Here is a 19809-nt window from a genome sequence, read left to right as displayed (position 1 = left end):
AAATACGGATTTGGTCTCTGGGTTAAATAATAAAATATAGTTTTTCAATTTCTAATGCCTAGATGTTAAATAGTTTACTTTTTTGGGTTATCCTCCTTGAAGAGAATTTATTTATTCATTTATTTAATTCTTTTAAAGATTCATGGACAGAATAGAATACCATAATTTATTGAACAATATTTGTTATCATGAAAGCCCAATAAAGTACTTGGTAATTTTTCTTTTCAAAATAAAGTTCATATGAATGAAGAAATGTGTATTTCAAAAAATAAAAAATAAAAAAATGAAGAAATGTGTTTAAAAAAACAAAATGGCATTTGGTAATTGTCTTTGGGGGATGATATAGAATTTGATGTCAATTATGACGTTTGGTGCATAATGTAGACTTTTAGGAGTAAATTATTAACTTTTGCACCGAACTCTAGAGTTGCAAAAATATGTCATTACAGTCCCTTTATGCCTTTTTGGGTGAATTAATAGTCCTTTTAAGTTCGTATATATATATACACAACAAATTGCATATCTTACATAAGATAGAATTATGTTAAAATCTCTTATGACAACCATTAATTTTGCTTAAATTTGCTTAGTTTGAGATTACTATAAATTATGAGAAAATTAACAAAACTTTACTGAAACAATAAACAAGTTTGCTGTTAATTTGATAAATGTTTAATAAAATGTGATTTTAAAATTGTTAAACATTATAAAATTAGAATTTGAGCATTTAGTAACCACATACAACAATTCTCACATTCATTGCATAGTTGGTTGTCCATTTTTTCTAAAGGCATTTTTATCTTTAATTTTAATATCTCCATTTTTTAATTATATTGAAGTCCTTGAATTCTCAATACTAACCATACAAAAACTATTCACAAAAAAACAAAAAAGACTACACGAGAAATAAAAATTGTTTCCTTGAAACTAAAAGGGTATACTTAATTTAAAATTTGAAGGATTTTAAAATTGTTTAAAAATTTAGAATTATTCAATTTAGATTTTAAATGAGTTTATACAAATCTAATAATATTTAATTCATATTTTAATGGATTTTATAAAAGTTCATTAAAATTCAGATATATTTAATTATAACTTTATAAAATTCTTTTAAAATCTACAGGTATTAAAAAAGTTATTGATTTTAAAAATAGTAAATTTTAATAGATTTGAAAGGATTTTAAAAGTGAAATTGTTATGAAAATTATTAATATAAAATCCAACCTTAATCTCAAATATTTCATTAGATTTTTATAAATTCTTTATAAAATCTATAGAATTCCATAACAATCTATTAAATCCTTTAAAATCTATAATTTATTTTGAACCATTAAATTCTATATTGAATACATCTTTTAAGTTTATAGTAATCAGTTTCCCTCCAAATTAAATTGGTATAAGTTAACTTTACAAATAATGAAACAGGTCGAAGTCGAATTGAATTGTATATTAAAAATTAAACAAACAGTAAAGCCATAAGAGATATAGTTATTGAAGTAATGTTAAATATATGTAAATTTCTTGATTAAATAAGAGGTTAATTATACATGCATACAAGTAAAAGATCATGCATATATTAAATACATATAAGAGGTGAGTTATACATCTAATCCTCAAAATAGCATTAGATCCATGTCCATTTGGATATGGAGAAACGTTGTGATAAAATAAATAAATCCATAAATTATACAGCCTTTTCGTCCAAAAAAATTATAACCTTTTATAATAATTTTTTATATATATTTGAAGCCCTATATTGCATATTTTTCATTACATGTTTATTTTAATTAATCGACTAATAATGTATAGGCATGATTATTGCCCCGCAATTTACAAATAACTACGCAATAAAACACATTGCTTTTTTCGTATGAATGCTCAAAGTTACCAACCAAAAATCTTACCATATATATTTAAAATAATTCTCTAATTAGGGATTTTCTGACTTCAATAAATGATGAATTATTATGTGATAAGTGTTAAAGATTATCACATACAATTTATGATTTTAAATTTAAAACTAAATATTAATCATCTTTTTATTTAATGATTAAAATTTTTACCATATGTAAACATCTTTATAAAATATCTAAGATTTTAATGAGAAGATTTTGATTCAGTGGACTATGCAGCCTATCATATCATACACATCATACATGACAAGATTTGGCATAATATTTAGGTGGGGACACAAAAATAATTGCATAAGATTTTCATTTTATTTTTAAATCTAGTAAGATATAATTATTTCATTAAATGACTCAATTTTCATATTAGGATTTTATTATTAAAAAATAAAAGTAAAGTAATTATGTAAATTAATATTTGTCATCCATAATTTATCAATTATACCTTTATATAGCTTATCATAAAGTGAGCTATATAGCCTATAAAATTATAATTGTATATAGTTTTAATATCAATAATATTATGAATATCAAAATATTTAATAAATTTATTTATCAAATAATACATATTAAAATGTTATTGGTTGTTATATTCATATAACTTAAATATAGATATGTGAACTTTTAAATAAAATAGTGAATAACAAAATAAGTCAACTAAATATTATCACATTATTTACCATATCATTTTATCAATAAATCTAATAAATATTTTGGTAAGTCTATTATTATTGTTTTAATACAAGAGATTTGATCAGATATTTTTTTATGGAGATGCTAGATTGAAAATTTTTTTCAACCAACTTAAAAAAAAAAAAAAATTGATCCAACTACTAATATTGTTTAAAAAGGGACACTTACATATATATATATATATATAGATACATATATATTGGTATATGTCATTTAATACTCTTTGAAGTTTACACAAGTTAAATTTAATTTCTTAGATTTTTAAAATTATAATTTGTATTATTTTTATGGTTATGAATGATATTACTCCCAAAGGTATAAATAAAATAATAAAGGAGGAATATGACTTTTGAAATTCAAGGGGAGAGTGCTGATATTTTAAACTCATAGAAATCAAGTATTATTAAGTAAAATCTTAGAGAAGGTAGATGAAATTAATTTTTTTTTTCTTTTAATTTCAAGAAAAGTTGTCTACTATTACTTGAGGCCCTCATTCACATTAATAAACCTGGCATGCAAAGTGGATTTGCAAAGTTTGAAAATTTTATAATTTTTTTCATCATTGATTTGCATTCTTTTGTGAAAATGCTAGCTTTTTTTTATAAGACTAAAATAAATAAATAAATAAATAAAAGAGTTTTGTTGTCACCAAAATGCCTAGTTAACGTCTTTCAATGCTTACAGCTAAAAAAAAATGCACATTAATGACGTCAAATCAAAATAGTAAACAAGTGATTATTTAATAAGTGAAATTATAATGTCTTTGTAGGACAATCAAATAGTAATAATCATTGCTTTCTCGAACAACAAATCTGAGTTTAAAGTTTTACATTTCCAAACTATAACAGTATACTTATGATATGGTTTCCATAGGTAAGATTTTTAGGGTTATTATAGGTGTAACTCAAAATAATTGTTAATAAAAGAGCTAATTTTAAAATTTGTTTTTGTAAATTCAATTAATTTTAACCATTTATTCAAATATCAAAGGAAATTGAAAGTATTTATGCATGATATTTTCAAAATTGTTTACTCTCTAGACAATATTTTTTTCCCCTAAAATTTTCTTATTTTTTCAAACTTGTGTACCAATTAGAAGGAATATTGTTTTCAACATGTACACCTTTACACTTAACGTCCTTTGCCAGTTGGAATAACATTTTCGTAAACAATATGTAATAGCCAGAATAAAGTTTTCAGATAAATGCAATATACCTGAAATAGATAAATAACCTTACCTAATTAATCATTTCTTAATAATTGAACGCGCATTGTACGTCATACGAAATGCAGGTGAGAAGGAGCACATATGTGTTTCTGTCGGTGCATAATGCGCGCGTGAATTGCTAGCAGGAGCGTTGCGACGTTTTAATGTGTTTATAGTTATTCAGGTAAAACGTCCAACAATTTTCATGTTATGCTCAAGAATACATGTATATGGGTGGAGTAACCAATAATATGCAGCCACTTTTCATATCTGACGGTCAAAAATGGACCTTTCCTCTCTTGTTCATTTTGGTCCGTGAGCTAGGGTGGATTAACTATTAGTAAAATGGGTTTTTTAATTTTATATTTGTAAAATGGGGTTCAATAATAGACAAATTTAACATTAATCGATAAAAACAAAGATGAGGATTAAATTTATAAAGTGTGGTAGCTTGGATATGATAAATAAAAAAGACTCTTTTAGTTAATTCAAAATTTACATTAATAAGTTAAATTAATATATACTACTAAAAAAAAAAGTTAAATTAATATATAAAAATTTAAAATAATGTATAAATTAATAAAATAATATATAAATAATAATATTTTATTTAAATAGATTAAATATATCAACCTATTTAATATGTAGTTGTTTAGATAATTCAAAATTAACAAAAATAAATAATAATAATAGATAAATTTATATTTTAATATATTATAATATAAAAATAATAACTGTATTTTATTTAAATGGATTAAATATCTCAGCCAGTTTAACCCCGTGTTATGCTATCACGAATTGCCATTCCTTCATTAAAATAGCAATTTTCCAATTAAAAATTAAATATGATCCCATCATTGATTCCACGACAAGGGCCACAATCAAAGTGTCGCTAGCAATGAAATTATGTTGATTTGTACATTCTGCATATATAATCATATGTACGTTTTGTTTACAATTAATTTATAAATTATTTTGTTTAGGGACTAGCAAAAAAAGTTAAAATAGAACATAATTTGTTTTGGGATCCAACTCTATGGTGGGCAAAACATTCAGGGAAAAATTTCTAATACTCCCGGAGTAGGGAGGGCTCAAAACTCCTTTTATATTTACGACATCTGTCCAGTTTCCACGTCAGAAAGCTTTGCAAAGGCAGAAAACTTGCTCCGTTTCTTCACGTCGTTAGCTTTCCATCTCCAAATGTCTTTCTCCAGCCACTCTTCCTCCCCTCCGTCCTCTCTCTTCTGCCATCTTCCATCCCACTTCTTCTCTTTCCTACTTTCTTGGCTTCTCTATAAGAAGTATTTTTGGGCTTTCATATCTTACAAACTTGGTCTTCACTGGCCGGATTTGGCACTTTGCAATAATTTAAAAAAAAACAAACAAATATACTTAACAATTAAACCTGACTATTTTGCAGTCTTTTGCAAAAAGAGCCTCTAATAACATAATTAATGGTACTCCTTTTGTATTAAAATAACTATTTTTTATATTTATAACCTTCCAAATTTAGTTCCAAATGGGTCTCCAAGGTTTCCAATTTTTAATTTTAGTTTTTTTAAAATTTAAGATGGGCGATTTTTATCTGGGTTTGAAGAATATATATGTTCCTCTTTCGTTAGGATGGGAGGTGTCGTGGTGGTATCCTCTGGGTTTACTTGTCTGAGAGATTGGTCTTAAAAAGAGATCTGAGATTTGATTCAAAGATTAAAGAAAAATGCAAGCAAATCTTGCAAACCAGAAGAGAAAGAAGTTTGGGGAAGGACTGGAAAGTCATGAATACAAAAAAAAAAAAGGGAAAAGAAGATATTGTTCCTTTAGATCCGAAGGTGAGAGAAAATCTGCTATTCGCATCTCCTTTCTGGGTTTTGAATTTTTTTTTTCTTCTCCTTTTTGGGAAGTTTCGAATTTTTTTCTTTTTTTGATCATGGAGGTTTTGATGTTTACTGTAAAATCTTTTTCTGTTCAAAAATATGGAAAATATTTTTGTTGGGAAAAAACAATTATAGAAAATATATTAACAATACTTAGAGAGAGAGAGACATTGTAGGAAAGGAGAGCTCATGTAATGGTACCATCACAGAGAACGGAGAAAACGGAGAGGTTAACGATTTTTCAAATGCCATGTAATCGTATGACACGGATTAAGGCAGCCACATGGCATTAAATATATGGAAGGAGTTTAAAGCAATTCAGTACTCCGGGAGTACTTGAAATTTTTCCATCGTTCAGGTGGTCCGTGAAGTTGGCATGAGTTGGAGGTACTGGCTTCTCACCACGGAATGGTCAATTATATAATGTTATTTACAATTTACAAGGAACCAAAAAAGTGGATAAAAGGGTTAAATCTCTAGACTTTTCGATATTCTAGAGGTAGTTTCATCATCTATATAACAAGCTTGTGCACGGGGAAGAAAAATTGGCAGATGAAATTTAAAAGCTCCAATAATATGGCGTTCCATAGAAAGAAAAGTTTATAAAGAAGAAAAAGATCTCTTTGATTTTTTATCACACACATGGTTTTGATTATTTTCTGATCTTTTCCATCCACAGAATTTGGATTTTAGATACATTAAAGTAGAATTGCATGACGAGTGGGAAACAACTAGAGCGCATATATTTATTGACTTTGGCATTCAGGTCTTGGTTTATTTTGAAAAGCTAGGGCGGTGCAAAGTGGTCCTCTTATCTCCAACTAAATAAACAAAGCTATCTTTACCAAAAAAAAAAAAAAAAGGCTATTTTCCATAAAAGAGAAAAAGAAGAAGCTAATAATATAGAACATGTTATACAATAGCAAGCAAATACAAAAGCCACCTATTTTAACTCAAAATTGAAAAAGCAATTCAGGCATTTGGTTACTATTTCCTTATTTCCAAATGCTCTTCCCACCTTTTTCATGGAACATATATATATATATATATATATTTTGGTGTGTTAACACATCGAAAGCTGACTTCTTCCCAAAATTACAAGTATTTTTGACACATTTGATTAAAAATTTTAAATACCCCATTTTTTCCCCTAAAAATATCCCAGAAAGCATGAGAAATATGGTAGAGGCGAGGGGATAAGGTAATGCACATGTAGTGTGCTTGTTGGTGTGAGATTAAACACACTAGTATGTCAAAGCCTGATGTGACATTGGTGGAGTGGTGATATATATAAGATTTTGGGATTTTAGTGGTGGATGGTTTCAAATTTATGTTGTCTTCATGGTTGGGTGGGGTTGACGCTAACAGCATAGACAAGCCCAGTGATTCACCCAAAAAAACAGACAAACCCAGTGACTGAGAAGCCTGCACAGCCCTTAATTAGCCCAGCTATGTGTTCTCAGTCTAATCTCTTCATACTGGACAACATTTGATTTCTTAATGACGGCTTTGAAATTTGAAAATGTGCCAATAAAATATCTCCATTGCAAAATTTTGTAATTTTCTAGACTAGCATCCTTTTAAATGTTTTAAATTTAACTTGCTATTTAAATATATAGTTAAATATGTAGTTGGGATAAGATGGAAAAATAATGGTGCCAACAACAAGACATTATGCAATCCAACTATGTTAAAATGCATAGAAGAATATGATAGGTAAGATTTTCGGAAAAATCTTATTTTATAATAATATCTTATAAAGTCAAATAAAATTAGATAAGATGATAAGCTATTAATATTTATGCATGAAAAATTATAAATTTAATATATTAAAATAAAAAAATATTATTGAAAATGATAAGCATTTAAGGGCAATAGCAATTTATGGTGTTACAAAACAAAAATTAAAATCTCACGGGTAAAGTTACCGAAAGTTGTTTTTAGTTTAAAGTGTTACTATTTGCCTTTGTTGATAATTATTAAAATTTTGTTTTTGTTTTTTAATTTTTAAATTAGACACCGATTGTATTGACATGATAAACCAGGTACATGAGTCAGTAAAACATCAGTGAGCCATGTAGGCCTTCCTCTATCCAGAAGAAATTCAGATTGAACTAGTGTATCTCCAGTCATATTAATGCTGCACAGAAAGTAAGATTCGTTGTTAACATCGCCGCTACAATATATATATATATATATTTTTATTTGCATGAGAAAGTGAATCCATGTGATTTAACCATTTAACCAATTAAATTTTAATGTTTTTTTTTTAATGTCAATATGCAGGCCTACTGTTCTTCAATTTTGTTTTTTCGCTTTCATTTTTTTTTTAAAAGAATTAAAACTTAGGGGCATATATAATAAAAAAAAAAACGAAAATAAAAAAGGAAAATGTATTTGGAAAGTTGTATATCTTTCTATTTGGGGCCAAAATATGGGCTTTGGCCTAAGTTTCCTTTCTTTTATTTGAGACGAATTTTGGAGGGTAGTTCGATGGAATGTCCTTAATTTGGGCCACCTTTGACAAATATTCCCCTCTCTCAAGAATTATTTATGTTTTATTTTTTTTCCTCCTGGTGTACCCATATTTCTTTTATCCACAACTCCAAAAAAAAATAAAAATAAAAATAAAAAATGTATACTATGATTTTGGGTGTCTGACCAAAGTTTATCATCAAACAGGTCGTGGACAACCTATATATTCTCCACAAAATCATTACTAATCCGCTCCTTTGTAAAAAGCCCAGTAAGCAATGACTCCAATGATAATCTCAATGATGTGGATTCAAAAATTGGTGATGAAATAATTTATCAATAATAGAAAAAAGACACTATTAATCTCTTCCAAACCAATCTAAAACACATAAGATACATAGAACAAACATGATCAAACAGTTCAAAAACAATCCAAAGTCCCGACTGCGAACCCAATTCTCCTTAAACAAGTTAATTAAGAAAAGAAGATTCAGTGCAAGCTTCATCTAGTAGGTGTCACGGACGGGCCCGACGGGGGTAGGATAGCATAGAATGTGGGCTAAATTATCCAATTTTGCATATTATTTTTCGGATGGGCTTAATCTGCTTTCCAGCGTATTTGCCAAGCTTTGGAACGGTCCAACGATAACAAAACTGTCAAGCCCATAGCCGTAAAAGCAAGGAAAGCATTGTCCCCCAAAATATCCAATCAAACGCAGAAGCTCAAAAACAGAAAGCATGGCGTCCTCCAAAAAACCAGTACAGGAGAAGAAGGGCAACGAAACAAAGAAGAAAGTGACCGAAGGCAATAGCGGGAAGAAAGGAAGGAACGAGACGAACAGCAGCAAGACCTGCAATGGCACCGTGAGCAATTCGAAGATTGTACCCTTACAATCTTCGAGCTCCGAATCGCAACACAAAGTGGAAGATGGGCCTGAAATTACGAAAACACCCACCAGCAGCTCCAAATCCAGGAAAGGTAAAGGGCAACAGAAGGTCAAAAGAGAACGAGAGGAAGAGGTCGCCGAGAAAGAGGATGCGAAGATGAACAAGTTTCCTATGGACCGGATTAAGAGGATTATCAGGAGCGAAGATTCCAATTTGCGCATCAGCAGCGAAGCGATTTTCCTTGTCAACAAAGCCACGGTATTTTTATTTCTTTTTTTCTAATTTATCTTTCCCAATCTAGTAAATTTATTTAAGCTCACTTGGAAGATTTTCATTTTTATTAGCTTATGTTGTTTTGTGTGTTATTGGGTTGGATTATTAAAGATATTATCATTGCCTATGATTGGTTTCAGGAGAAGTTTCTTGAAAAATTCTGCGCAGATTCATATGCTTGCTGTGTTCAGGACCGGAAGAAGTCTCTTGGTTACAAGCACCTCTGTGATTTCTCTTTCTATCTCCTTTTGTTTTCAATTTGCTTTTTTGTTTTTTCTGTTTTGTATTTTTTTGCTTACCTTATGTTTAATTTTCAGCATTGTTAGTAGGATAATATATCAAGCTAGATTCAAATTTCACCAATCTTGTAATATAGGTTTGCTACCTAAAGGACTTGGTGTTATTTATGACTTTGTAATCAATCCACATAGACTGGAATTGGGATAGAGATTATTAGGATTATCATTATTTCAGACTGACTGAGCTTAGAGTTGATTTTTGGTTATTTCTATAGAATGCAAGTGGGACTGCTTTCTCGGAGAAAGATTTTCCTATTGAAGCATTTAATTATTCTAATAACCCTGTAAATGTAAAATATGTAAATATATGTCTATCTCTATATATCATTAATATTACGAACGGGATAACTATTTCCCTTATAGACATGTTTTATTGTAGGGTATAAAAGTAGACTAAAAACTACATAGGTAGAATTAGCAAAGAAGGATGTGATTCCCAATCCCAGGGACGTAATCTAAAGGCATTTTTATGGATAGAGTTGAGCAGCAGAGACAAATAAATTGAATTAGCCTACTGACTGCCCCATAAATCATGGGTAAAAGGTTAGTTGAGTTTTGATTGAGTTGAGAAGTGTAGTTGGTGTTTTAGCTTATATACTTCTTAGGAATCAATACGGTTCAGATATGCATTTCATACGAGAATTGACGTGTAGGTAAATGTGACAGACCTCATTTATGGTCAGAAAGATGGATTCCAATATTTGTTGCTTGTGGGAATAGAGAGCTCTTGGTATGCCATTGCATCTGAAATAGAGTTATGTTTTGTGAATTGAAAACTTGAAGTGGAAATTTATTCTGCAAATTGAATTTGATAGAAGGAAGAATCTTCGTATCATAATTCTGTTTGTATTTTTTGGTTGTTTGGAAGTGTGTTGAAATTTCGAGCTGCCTTATGGATTCTTTGTAACATTGATAGATATTAAAACTGATTAAGCAATCTTTACTTCTTAGTAAACTTGAAACTGGAACTTCAGTTCTTATTGCATATATGGCTTTGATTTTTTTTCTTTGGAACTTTTTTAATTTGAAACTGTGAAGAGGGGCCTAGGACAAGTCATCTGATAATTCAGACTTAGGAGAAAAAAGGGAAAGAAGGAACACATCAAATCATAATAAGTTGTTCTAAATGATGTTACAATCTAGTCGATAAAGGTGCATCTTTCTTGTTTCAGCATCAATTGTCTGCAAACGGAGGAAATATGACTTTCTTTCAGGTAATTTTTTTTTTCCCTTTCCTCTCCCTCCCCTTTTAAACTTTAATCTTTTTAGGCTTCCTTCAACTGGCTTCCATTCTACTTGTATATATTATACTCTCCCATCTTTGATATTTCCAAACTTGCTCTGTATACTCTGCCATCTTTTATGCTATCTGATGAATGTCCAAATAAATATGCAGATTTCGTTCCAGAGAAACTAAAAGCTGAGGATGCACTGGCAGTAGCAAAGTTAACCAAATCGGAAGCAGGATAGGAATTTCCAAATGTGCTGAGGAGATAATAGGATGACAATTTTTTTCCTTTAACAATGGTATATGTTTTCAGACTCATACGCTGTTGCTGTTTGCCTCTTACTCATCAGTGCTGAGAAGCTGATGCATGGTTCGCATTTCCCCCTTGGATTATTTAGTGTCTGGATATAAGCGGAATCTGCTTAACTATAAAATTGCGTTGAGTTGATAAGTGAGCTGGTGAATTAGCATCCTCTTGGAGAGCAGATATAGTTGTATCTAATGATTGTTGAACCCGGCTATTTTCTAAAATCTGGGACACTAGTGCTTTGGATTCTGCATGGCCATTTGGCCATCGAGTTTAATAGAATTTTTATTTTTATTTTTCCTCCATAACTTTTTTGCTAGAGGCAAAGAAATCGCGTTGTTAAGGAACAAGAATCTTTCCACTGTACATAACTTCATGCTAATTTTCCTTGTTTTGGTAATATGGTATAAGACAGTGTATCCTTGAGGTAGAAAATGAGCTGAAAAATGTTTGGTGCGTTTACAAGTAAGAGGGAGGGTGAATTCAGATTCATGCTGCTATTTCCAATCTTAGAATAAGAGACTAATTGATGTGCTTTTAAATTTATTTTGTTGTATTTATTTATTTATATATTTTTTTGGGTGCTCTCTAGTTATATTACACGAAGAGTTGAGTACCAATAAAATTATTTGTTTCTGCTTTTTATTTTTATAATAATAATAATTATTTTTTTATAAATTATTTGCCACCAATGTTAGATAAATTTTTTTTTTTTAAATGTTGATAATAGATCAACAATATGACTATATAAGCCATGAATTGGTCCCATGGATTATCTTAAAAATTAAAATAAATGGGTCTCTTAAAAGTTGGGCATGATTTGTACCTCCAAAAATTCAGTTTGACAAGTGCAAATTAAACGACTGCGCATCTGCACGTCAGTATCAGTATGTACAAATATCTTGGCCAAGCTACAATTTTCCATTTTATCATATGTGTGATAGATATAGTTTGTCGAGAATCAAGGCAAGTAGTAGTGAAACCATTATTTCAGTGGAGACGTAATATCTGCAAGGCGGAAAAAAATGTTCGCTAGCCATATAATTATATGAAAAGCTTTACCTATCTATCTACATATATGTATATATATTTTTTTTGGTTCCAAGATAAAAAGGGAGAATAATGTTCAGTGCATGATATTGAGGGCAGACGTACAGAAATATACATGCGATCTAATAGAAAACCAATAGAGTTCCTCCAAGCTGTCAAGAGATGGGGTGGTAAACCCACCCTCATTAGTGAATTAGGCATTGGGCAACCCTTTTTATGATTTGCTCATGAAATTATTAGTTGGGACATTCAAAACTTCTTGCGAACTAAACTATCAATATCAATTATTAATTTATAATTTTTCTTTTTCACAAAACCATATCTTAGTGAAAGCAGAGCAAATCTTTTGTACTTCTCTTTTTCTCAGTGTTCATTTTTCCTGCTTTCCTAAGCAAACTTGTCACTATTATTGCATAAAATCTCTCTCAATCCACTCCCTTCACCTTCCTAGACAATGAAAGACATTGTAACCATTAAAGTTTCTTAACTAGAACTTGCAACCCTTAACCTCATTCATTCACTCTCGGTACTATAAAAACCTTCTCCTTCTCCAACACCAAGCATCAAACACCAGAGCAAGATCCTCTCTTATTAGCATTTGCCTCCAAAGCAAAGCAAAAAGCACAGCCACTCCACTGCACAACCAAAAAAAAATGACGAAACAGCCTCTCATCTCCCTTCCATTCCTTCTTGTCTTCCTCTACCTCTCCACATCCAAAGCTCTAGCTCAGTCACCGGCTCATGCACCATCTCATCAAGACCACCAAGCTCAAGCCCCTGCAGCACAAGCACCTGACCAACCCCTGGTTCGAGCCCCGCCGCGTAAGTCCCCCCATCCAGCCCCACCGAACGTCACCGATATCCTCGACAAGGCCGGTGGATTCAGCACCTTCATACGACTCCTCAAAAACACCCAAGTTATCAACCAGATCGAATCCCAGCTCAACAACTCCAACAATGACTTGACTATCCTCGCCCCAACCAACGACGCATTCTCGGGTCTCAAACCCGGCACACTCAATACCCTCACGAACGAAGAAAAGGTCCAGCTCCTGCAGTTCCATCTCATTCCGTCTTTCGAATCCGTCTCGAATTTCCAGACCATTAGCAACCCTGTGCGTACCCAAGCAAGCAACACTCACGATTACCCTCTGAACATCACCACCACCGGTGGCTCAGTGAACATCACGACCGGTATTGTGAATACCACCATTTCGGGGACAGTGTATTCCGATAATCAGCTGGCTATTTATCGTGTTGATAAGGTGCTTCTTCCTCTTGCCATTTTTGCTCCAAATGCACCTTCACCTTCACCTTCACCAGCTTCATCTCCATCACCGTTGAAATCACCATCATCACCTAAACCACGTTCGGCATCGGCATCACCACCCGCAGTGGTGAAGCCTAAGAAGGAGCAGCCTGCAGCTTCGACGACATCAGTTAACATCCCTCCGGTTGCGTCGTTGGATTTGTCTGGTGGAGTTGGTATCGCCGTAATCGACATGGCATCGTCCGTCGGAGTGGCTGTGGTTGCAGGAGTTTTTCTGTGGGGCAGGCCCATTTGAATTTGCCTTTTGCTTTATGATTTTGCCCCGCCGGGAAGTTGATTAATCGCGGTGAAATGGTTTGCAATAATATATTATTGATTATTATGTGTGCTAGATTTGTTAGTTAATTGTATATGCGTGCATGCGTTCTTTTGTAAGAACTCTGTACGTCGTACTATTTTTATTTAATTTGAATTTGATTAATTGATTTTATTGGATACCGCTTATAGTCATTTTAATCTAATAAATATATAAAATTATTTTATACTCATTAAAAAAGAAAAAAAAGAAAAAAAAATGCTGTTTATCTTATATAAACAGTGGGTGACTATGGTAGGATGTATAGACTAATAGGAATTTTTTTTTTTATAAAAAAAAAAAATACAAAAATATTATGTGTTATTTTAGTAAAAAATCATCAATAGCATCTACTGTTAAATTATTAAATAATGGATATTTACTTTTAAAATTTTAATATAAAAAATAATATAATTAAATAATTCAATTATAATTTGTTATATAAGCTGGTGTGGCAAGATTTTAAAAAATAGTGTTAGGAGTAGAAGAAGTCCATCTACATGCTTAATATGATGATGTTGCGATGCGACATTTTTATTTTTATTAATTAATAAATAATAAAATATAAATATAAATAAGTAAATTCTTATCAAGAAAAAAAAGTTTTTTTCGCAACACTCTCATAAAATTTTTAAATGATTAAAATATCCCTATTTATTTATTTATTTATGTTTTACTTTTTTTTCCTCACCCTCTGCGTCTTCCTCATTTTCCATCATTCTCTCTCTCTCTCTCTCTCTCTCTCTCTCTCTCTCGGTCTCTCTGCTAATCACCACTTCTCTACTTTTTTACACTGATTTTGTCATAAACCCAATTAACTCCCTAAAGCCACCATTAATATTTTTGTTTGGTTAAGCAAAATTTCCATCAAGAGGCATAAAACTAAAAATTGCAGCAAAGTGATTTAGCAGTCCCTGCCCAATCAAAGTAATTCCCAAAAACATTTTTATTTGGGCTTGTCCTTCAATGTTGTTCAACATCTCCCACATCACATGCACATTCTTGCACTGGTAAGCCCTCACAGCTTGAGTAGCCCTTTTTACGAATTTCAAGATGAGATGTAATGCCTTTCCCAACCCTTTGCACGGACCCTTTGCACGGAAAACAATGAAACACAACTTTACTTTCAGTAAGAGGAAGGAGAAGGTTGAGTTCCACCATTAATACTTGAAGAAGAAGAAGAATAGAGCAAAAATGATTAATACTTGAAGAAGAAGAAGAATATAGCAAAAATGGAGTTTTTTCTAGTTAATAAAGGAATTGACGAAGAGGAGAGAGATCTCCTCGACCAATGGAAAAGCAGGTGAAGAAGGAACATGGAGATAAGTGAAGTGGAAGTGGAAAGTGAGTCTCCAATGGCAGGGAAATAATTGAAGGAACGTGATACCACAATCAATAAGGGTGCTATAGGAATTTGAAAGTTATAAAATTACTCCTGCGGTGCATCTAGCATTTTTCTAAGATAAACGTATCTAAATTTTTGCAAAATAAATTAACTCATCACTGTCAGTTGATAAATAAATTAGTAGAGTTTTTAATAATTCTAGAATTATTCCGGGCAGTGACGGATTTAGAAATTTTTTAGGCGCACCATTGTATGATAAAACTTAATCAATTTTTTTATTTATGATTTAAAGAAATACAAACATATAAAAACATGCAAAATTTTGTGCTATATAGTAATCAAATTAATTAGAATATTTTACTAAATTAAGTAAGGGTTTCTTTCTTTTTTCTTTAAATTTTTTAGGGTAAAAATATAATGTAATTTTCAGTGCTTTGTCAAAAATTATTTTACAATCCACAATAAATTTATTATAACTTTATATTAATAAAAATAACTTTTATAAAAAGTTAAAACATACTTCTTGAGGCAAAAGGAAAAGGAATAAACTTTTGATTTAGTTAAATTTTTTTAAAAATTTCATTATGAATAAGTCTAATTATTATTTTGAACAAGTATTATTTTTTAAGAATTATAATTATAGATAAAAAGATATTAATTTAATGAATATTATATGGCTAAGATATAAAAATTATAATTTTAAGGAATAAGTGATTACATATAAACCATAGGTGAAATAAATAGCAATTCTAGACGACATATTTTATTAATCAAAAGTTTGGTATGAAATGATTTGACATTATTTTATTGACTTTTATCTTCTATAATTTTGGAGCATTTTCGATTTGTCAACGAGCAATAAACTGCCACATCATTTGGCAACCAAAATTTAATTCATGTGACACATGAAAACATTTCAAAAGACTAAATAGAGGGTGACAATTTAGATCATGATATAACAGCACGATTCGAAAATAATAAATTTGAATTTAGCATAAATGGGTTCGGGGTCAATATTGGGTTGACCTATTTAACACAATTATTAAATGAGTTATTTTTAAATCAACCCGCTTAACTTGAAATTGATTAGTTTAATAATCGTGTTCAATTAACTGGTCAACATAACATGATACGTTAACATGTGTATAACACATTTAAATTAATTATTTTTAAAATTAAAAATAACATTAATATAATAAGGAAATATTTTTTTTAAAAAAATTATATAATCTGTTAAATTAATTAAAAAAACATTTAGTCCTTGCAAAAAATTTTAAAAAAAAAGTTTACAAACTAAAAATAGAATATTCATCATATGCCTTTTTTGGAAAAAGAAAAAACCCAAAAATTATATAATGTTTTAAATTAATAAAAAAAAACCTTTTGTCTTTGCACCCACATAAAATAAGTTTAGAAATTAAAAATAGAATATTCATCAGATGTCTTTTTTGAAAAAAAAAAAGTCCAAAAATGTAACATCGGGACCTGAGAAATTGTCTCGAATTTGAATTTTTGACCAAGTTTGATCGAAGTTGACTGAGTTTGACCAAGTGGGTTTTATGGTTGACTTTTTACTGTGAGAGAAATTTTGTATTGACTGAGGTACTATGGCAAAATACTCGTCAACATGAGTTCGTAGACTAGTAGTAGGTCAAAATTGGAGCTGAGAATAGAATGTTATAGTCAAAACAAAATGGGATCCAGATCAATCGGCGAGTCCGAAGTTGACTTTTTACCTATATGGGTTTTGATGTTGACTTATAGACTATGTGATAGTACTCGTTGATACGAGTTTATAGACTGTTGGCAAGCTTAAATTGGACCTATGGTTGAAAAGTTATGGGTTTGTAGGGTTGTGCCTAATTTATTTGGGATTGATTTTACTGGGTAGTGCAATATTTAAAGAAGTCTTTAATTTGTGTCACGTATCACTAGTTTACATGTGCCATGTGCCATGTTTAGAAAGATACAACATGTCACGACAAGAAAATGCCACATGTCATCTTTAATGAAATATTATATTATATTATTGTATTATTATTATTCTTTTCCTTTTCCTTTTTCTTTTTCTTTTCTTTTCTCCCCCAATGGAAAAACACCTCTCTCTCTTTTCTTTCTCTCTCTCCCTCTCTCTTTGTTGATCGACCGTCGGGCGGCGACATGCACCGGCCGGCGTGAGAGCCCATGGCTGGGCAACGCCAGTGGCCGAATTTTCGACAGTTTGGCTGGCGAACGCGGTGGCATCGGCGATCAAAAGCCGGTAGCCGATGACTTCTCGTTCGCCCATTTTCCAGTAGTCTCCGATCGTGAGCTTGGTCTTTCCCCCTAGTTTTCAATTCCATGATCTCAAAAATGGCCTCCATTCATCTAAATTCCAAATGGTTTGTGAGATACTTTGTAGGGGAAATTAGTCCAAACTTCCCGGCCAATGTTGGCAGTGTTGAGCCCAATGAAAGTTAGTAATGTTGATGCGAACCCGCCCGAGCTCGCACCATCGACAACTCACTGGGGTACTGATCCGATACGGATGAAGACTGGACCAATCACTAGGGCTCAAGCTAAGAGGTTTAAGGATAACCTTACTGCCTTTATCCAGAGAGTAATTCATTCTTAAAAGGGCTTGTCCATACCTGAGGATAAAAGACCTGTTTTAAGTATCCAAGTGGTGGAGGCTGATACATCGGATACTCACACATCGGACATTTTATATAGGACACCCTTGTCTCGGACATTGGAGCCTTGCCTCGGACATTTGATCTCGGACTTCGGACATTGGATGTAACTTAGCTCGGACAGACATCAGTTAGCTCGACCAGACACAACTTAGCTCGGACAGACATCAGTTAGCTCGGCCAGACACAAGTTAGCTCGGACAGACATCAGTTAGCTCGGATAGGCCATAAGTTAGCTCGGACATCAGGCAGACATAAGTTAGCTCGGTTGAAGACATAATTCAGCCTAGATGTTAAAGTCAACTCGTTACCTAATTTGCGATTGACTTTATTTCTTTTTGGATTTTTATTTATTTATTTTCTAGACAAATAACTTCAGGAAGGTTTTTATTTTATTCTTTCCATTGTAAATTAATTAATTCCTAATTTAATATAAAGGAATTAATTAATCAAACTTAGATTAGGAAAGGAAGTATAGTTTCGGCCAACTAGGTTTCTTTATGTGTGTGGCGGGTTTTACCTAGGGTTTTTAGGGTTTATTTTGTTTCTTTCAAAGCCTATTTAAAGGCTTATTTTTCAATAAGAATACAACTTTGATTTGATTAAGAAAATACTTGTGAGATTAATTATCTCTTTGTTCTTTGAGAACACCTAAAACACCATTAGAGAATTGGTTGTTTTAGCTTGACTTATCAATAGGTTTTCCATCCCCTATTGTGGCGTCTACATTATACCAAGGTTTCTAACCACAGGTTGGTTAGGGGTTGAGGTCCATTCCATTAGAACTTGAACTTAATTGAGATCCGGACTAATATAATACGGGTTTAGGAGCAGGTCGTCCTAGGTTCGTATCAAATGTGTTCCTCATTTCTTCAGCTTTCCATTAGTTCCTTCCTTGTGAATTATGATGGTGTATTTGAAAAGTTGCCGTTTTTTAGTGAATCTTGTATTTAGTGTGAAATTAAATTTACACAAATGTGTTTAGGTATATATGTGTGTATATATATATATGTACATATGTGTACGTGAAAATATATATATATATATATTGTTAGTGTAGCAATGTATACATGTATATATATTTGTTTAAATATATATATATATATGGATATAAAAGTATATATAAATGTGAACATTTATACTTGTTAAAATATATATATATATATATGTTTGTTAAAAGTTTTGTATGTATACATTTAAATGTATGAATATATATATATAAATATATATCTACAGTCCGTCTATGGTGCGGACGGTTCTCATGTGGACCACAGTATTGGTGACGGTTTTTCATAATATTGGTGACGATTTTCTAAAAAACCGTCGTTAATACTATGAAAAACCGTCACTAATACTGCGGTCCTCATGCAGACCGTCCTCACCATAGAATTTCCGTATATATCTATATATGAATATATGTATGGTATATTTAGTATATATATGTGTACATATTTATACATGAATGTGTACATACTTACTAAAATGTTGTACATATGTGTATGTGTATGTGAATGTATATTTTGTGTTATTTAACATTTGAAAAGTATTATGTATGTTTTAAAACTTAAGGAAATTGTTATTTAATTTTATTATACTATTTTATGTGATTTAAATATATTTTTTATATAATATTTATAAATATATGGTTTGGAGAAATCAATTGTGTTTATTTATTGTTGTATTTATTTCGTATGATAAAACGTATTTATGTGAAATTAAATTATATGTAAATTTCATGTGATTTATTATAATTTTTGCATAAATAAATTTTGATGGTTTAAGAAGAATAATAAATTTTAGTCTATAAAATATATTGTGTACTAGATAATTGCGAAATTGAACTTTTTGTGGAAGAAATTAACTTCATGAAATTGTTGGATTTATATGGTTGTTTAAAAGAAAATATGAAATTCTATAAATTTGGTAAAAGTGTATAAATCCGGTTGTATTTTATCAAATCTCGGTA

The 19809-nt window shown here is 30.9% G+C and overlaps 2 protein-coding genes across 2 annotated transcripts; both read left to right on the top strand.

Moving 5' to 3' along the window:
- The first annotated feature begins 8828 nt into the window (after positions 1–8828).
- Positions 8829–11459, top strand: LOC107425221 (DNA polymerase II subunit B3-1). Its single transcript, XM_016035174.4, has 4 exons — positions 8829–9302; positions 9458–9542; positions 10789–10830; positions 11013–11459. The coding sequence occupies exons 1-4, from the start codon at positions 8895–8897 to the stop codon at positions 11084–11086; spliced, it is 609 nt and encodes a 202-aa protein (XP_015890660.2). The 5' UTR covers positions 8829–8894; the 3' UTR covers positions 11087–11459.
- Positions 11460–12753: 1294 nt separating this feature from the next.
- Positions 12754–13968, top strand: LOC107425231 (fasciclin-like arabinogalactan protein 12). Its single transcript, XM_016035186.4, has one exon. The coding sequence runs from the start codon at positions 12855–12857 to the stop codon at positions 13764–13766; it is 912 nt and encodes a 303-aa protein (XP_015890672.2). The 5' UTR covers positions 12754–12854; the 3' UTR covers positions 13767–13968.
- The last annotated feature ends 5841 nt before the right edge of the window (positions 13969–19809 follow it).

The sequence above is a fragment of the Ziziphus jujuba genome, chromosome 10 (genome assembly GCF_031755915.1).
Source record: "Ziziphus jujuba cultivar Dongzao chromosome 10, ASM3175591v1".
Taxonomy (NCBI): Eukaryota; Viridiplantae; Streptophyta; class Magnoliopsida; order Rosales; family Rhamnaceae; genus Ziziphus; species Ziziphus jujuba.
Note: the sequence above shows the minus strand (reverse complement) of the source record. Positions and strands in the feature narration are given on the sequence as shown.

Excerpts from the sequence above, each read along its gene's own strand:
- LOC107425221 (XM_016035174.4), top strand. The coding sequence starts at position 8,895 with ATGGCGTCCTCCAAAAAACCAGTACAGGAGAAGAAGGGCAACGAAACA. Across the intron at positions 9,303-9,457 it reads TCCTTGTCAACAAAGCCACG|GAGAAGTTTCTTGAAAAATT; the intron begins GTATTTTTATTT and ends GATTGGTTTCAG. Across the intron at positions 9,543-10,788 it reads TCTTGGTTACAAGCACCTCT|CATCAATTGTCTGCAAACGG; the intron begins GTGATTTCTCTT and ends TTCTTGTTTCAG.
- LOC107425231 (XM_016035186.4), top strand. The coding sequence starts at position 12,855 with ATGACGAAACAGCCTCTCATCTCCCTTCCATTCCTTCTTGTCTTCCTC.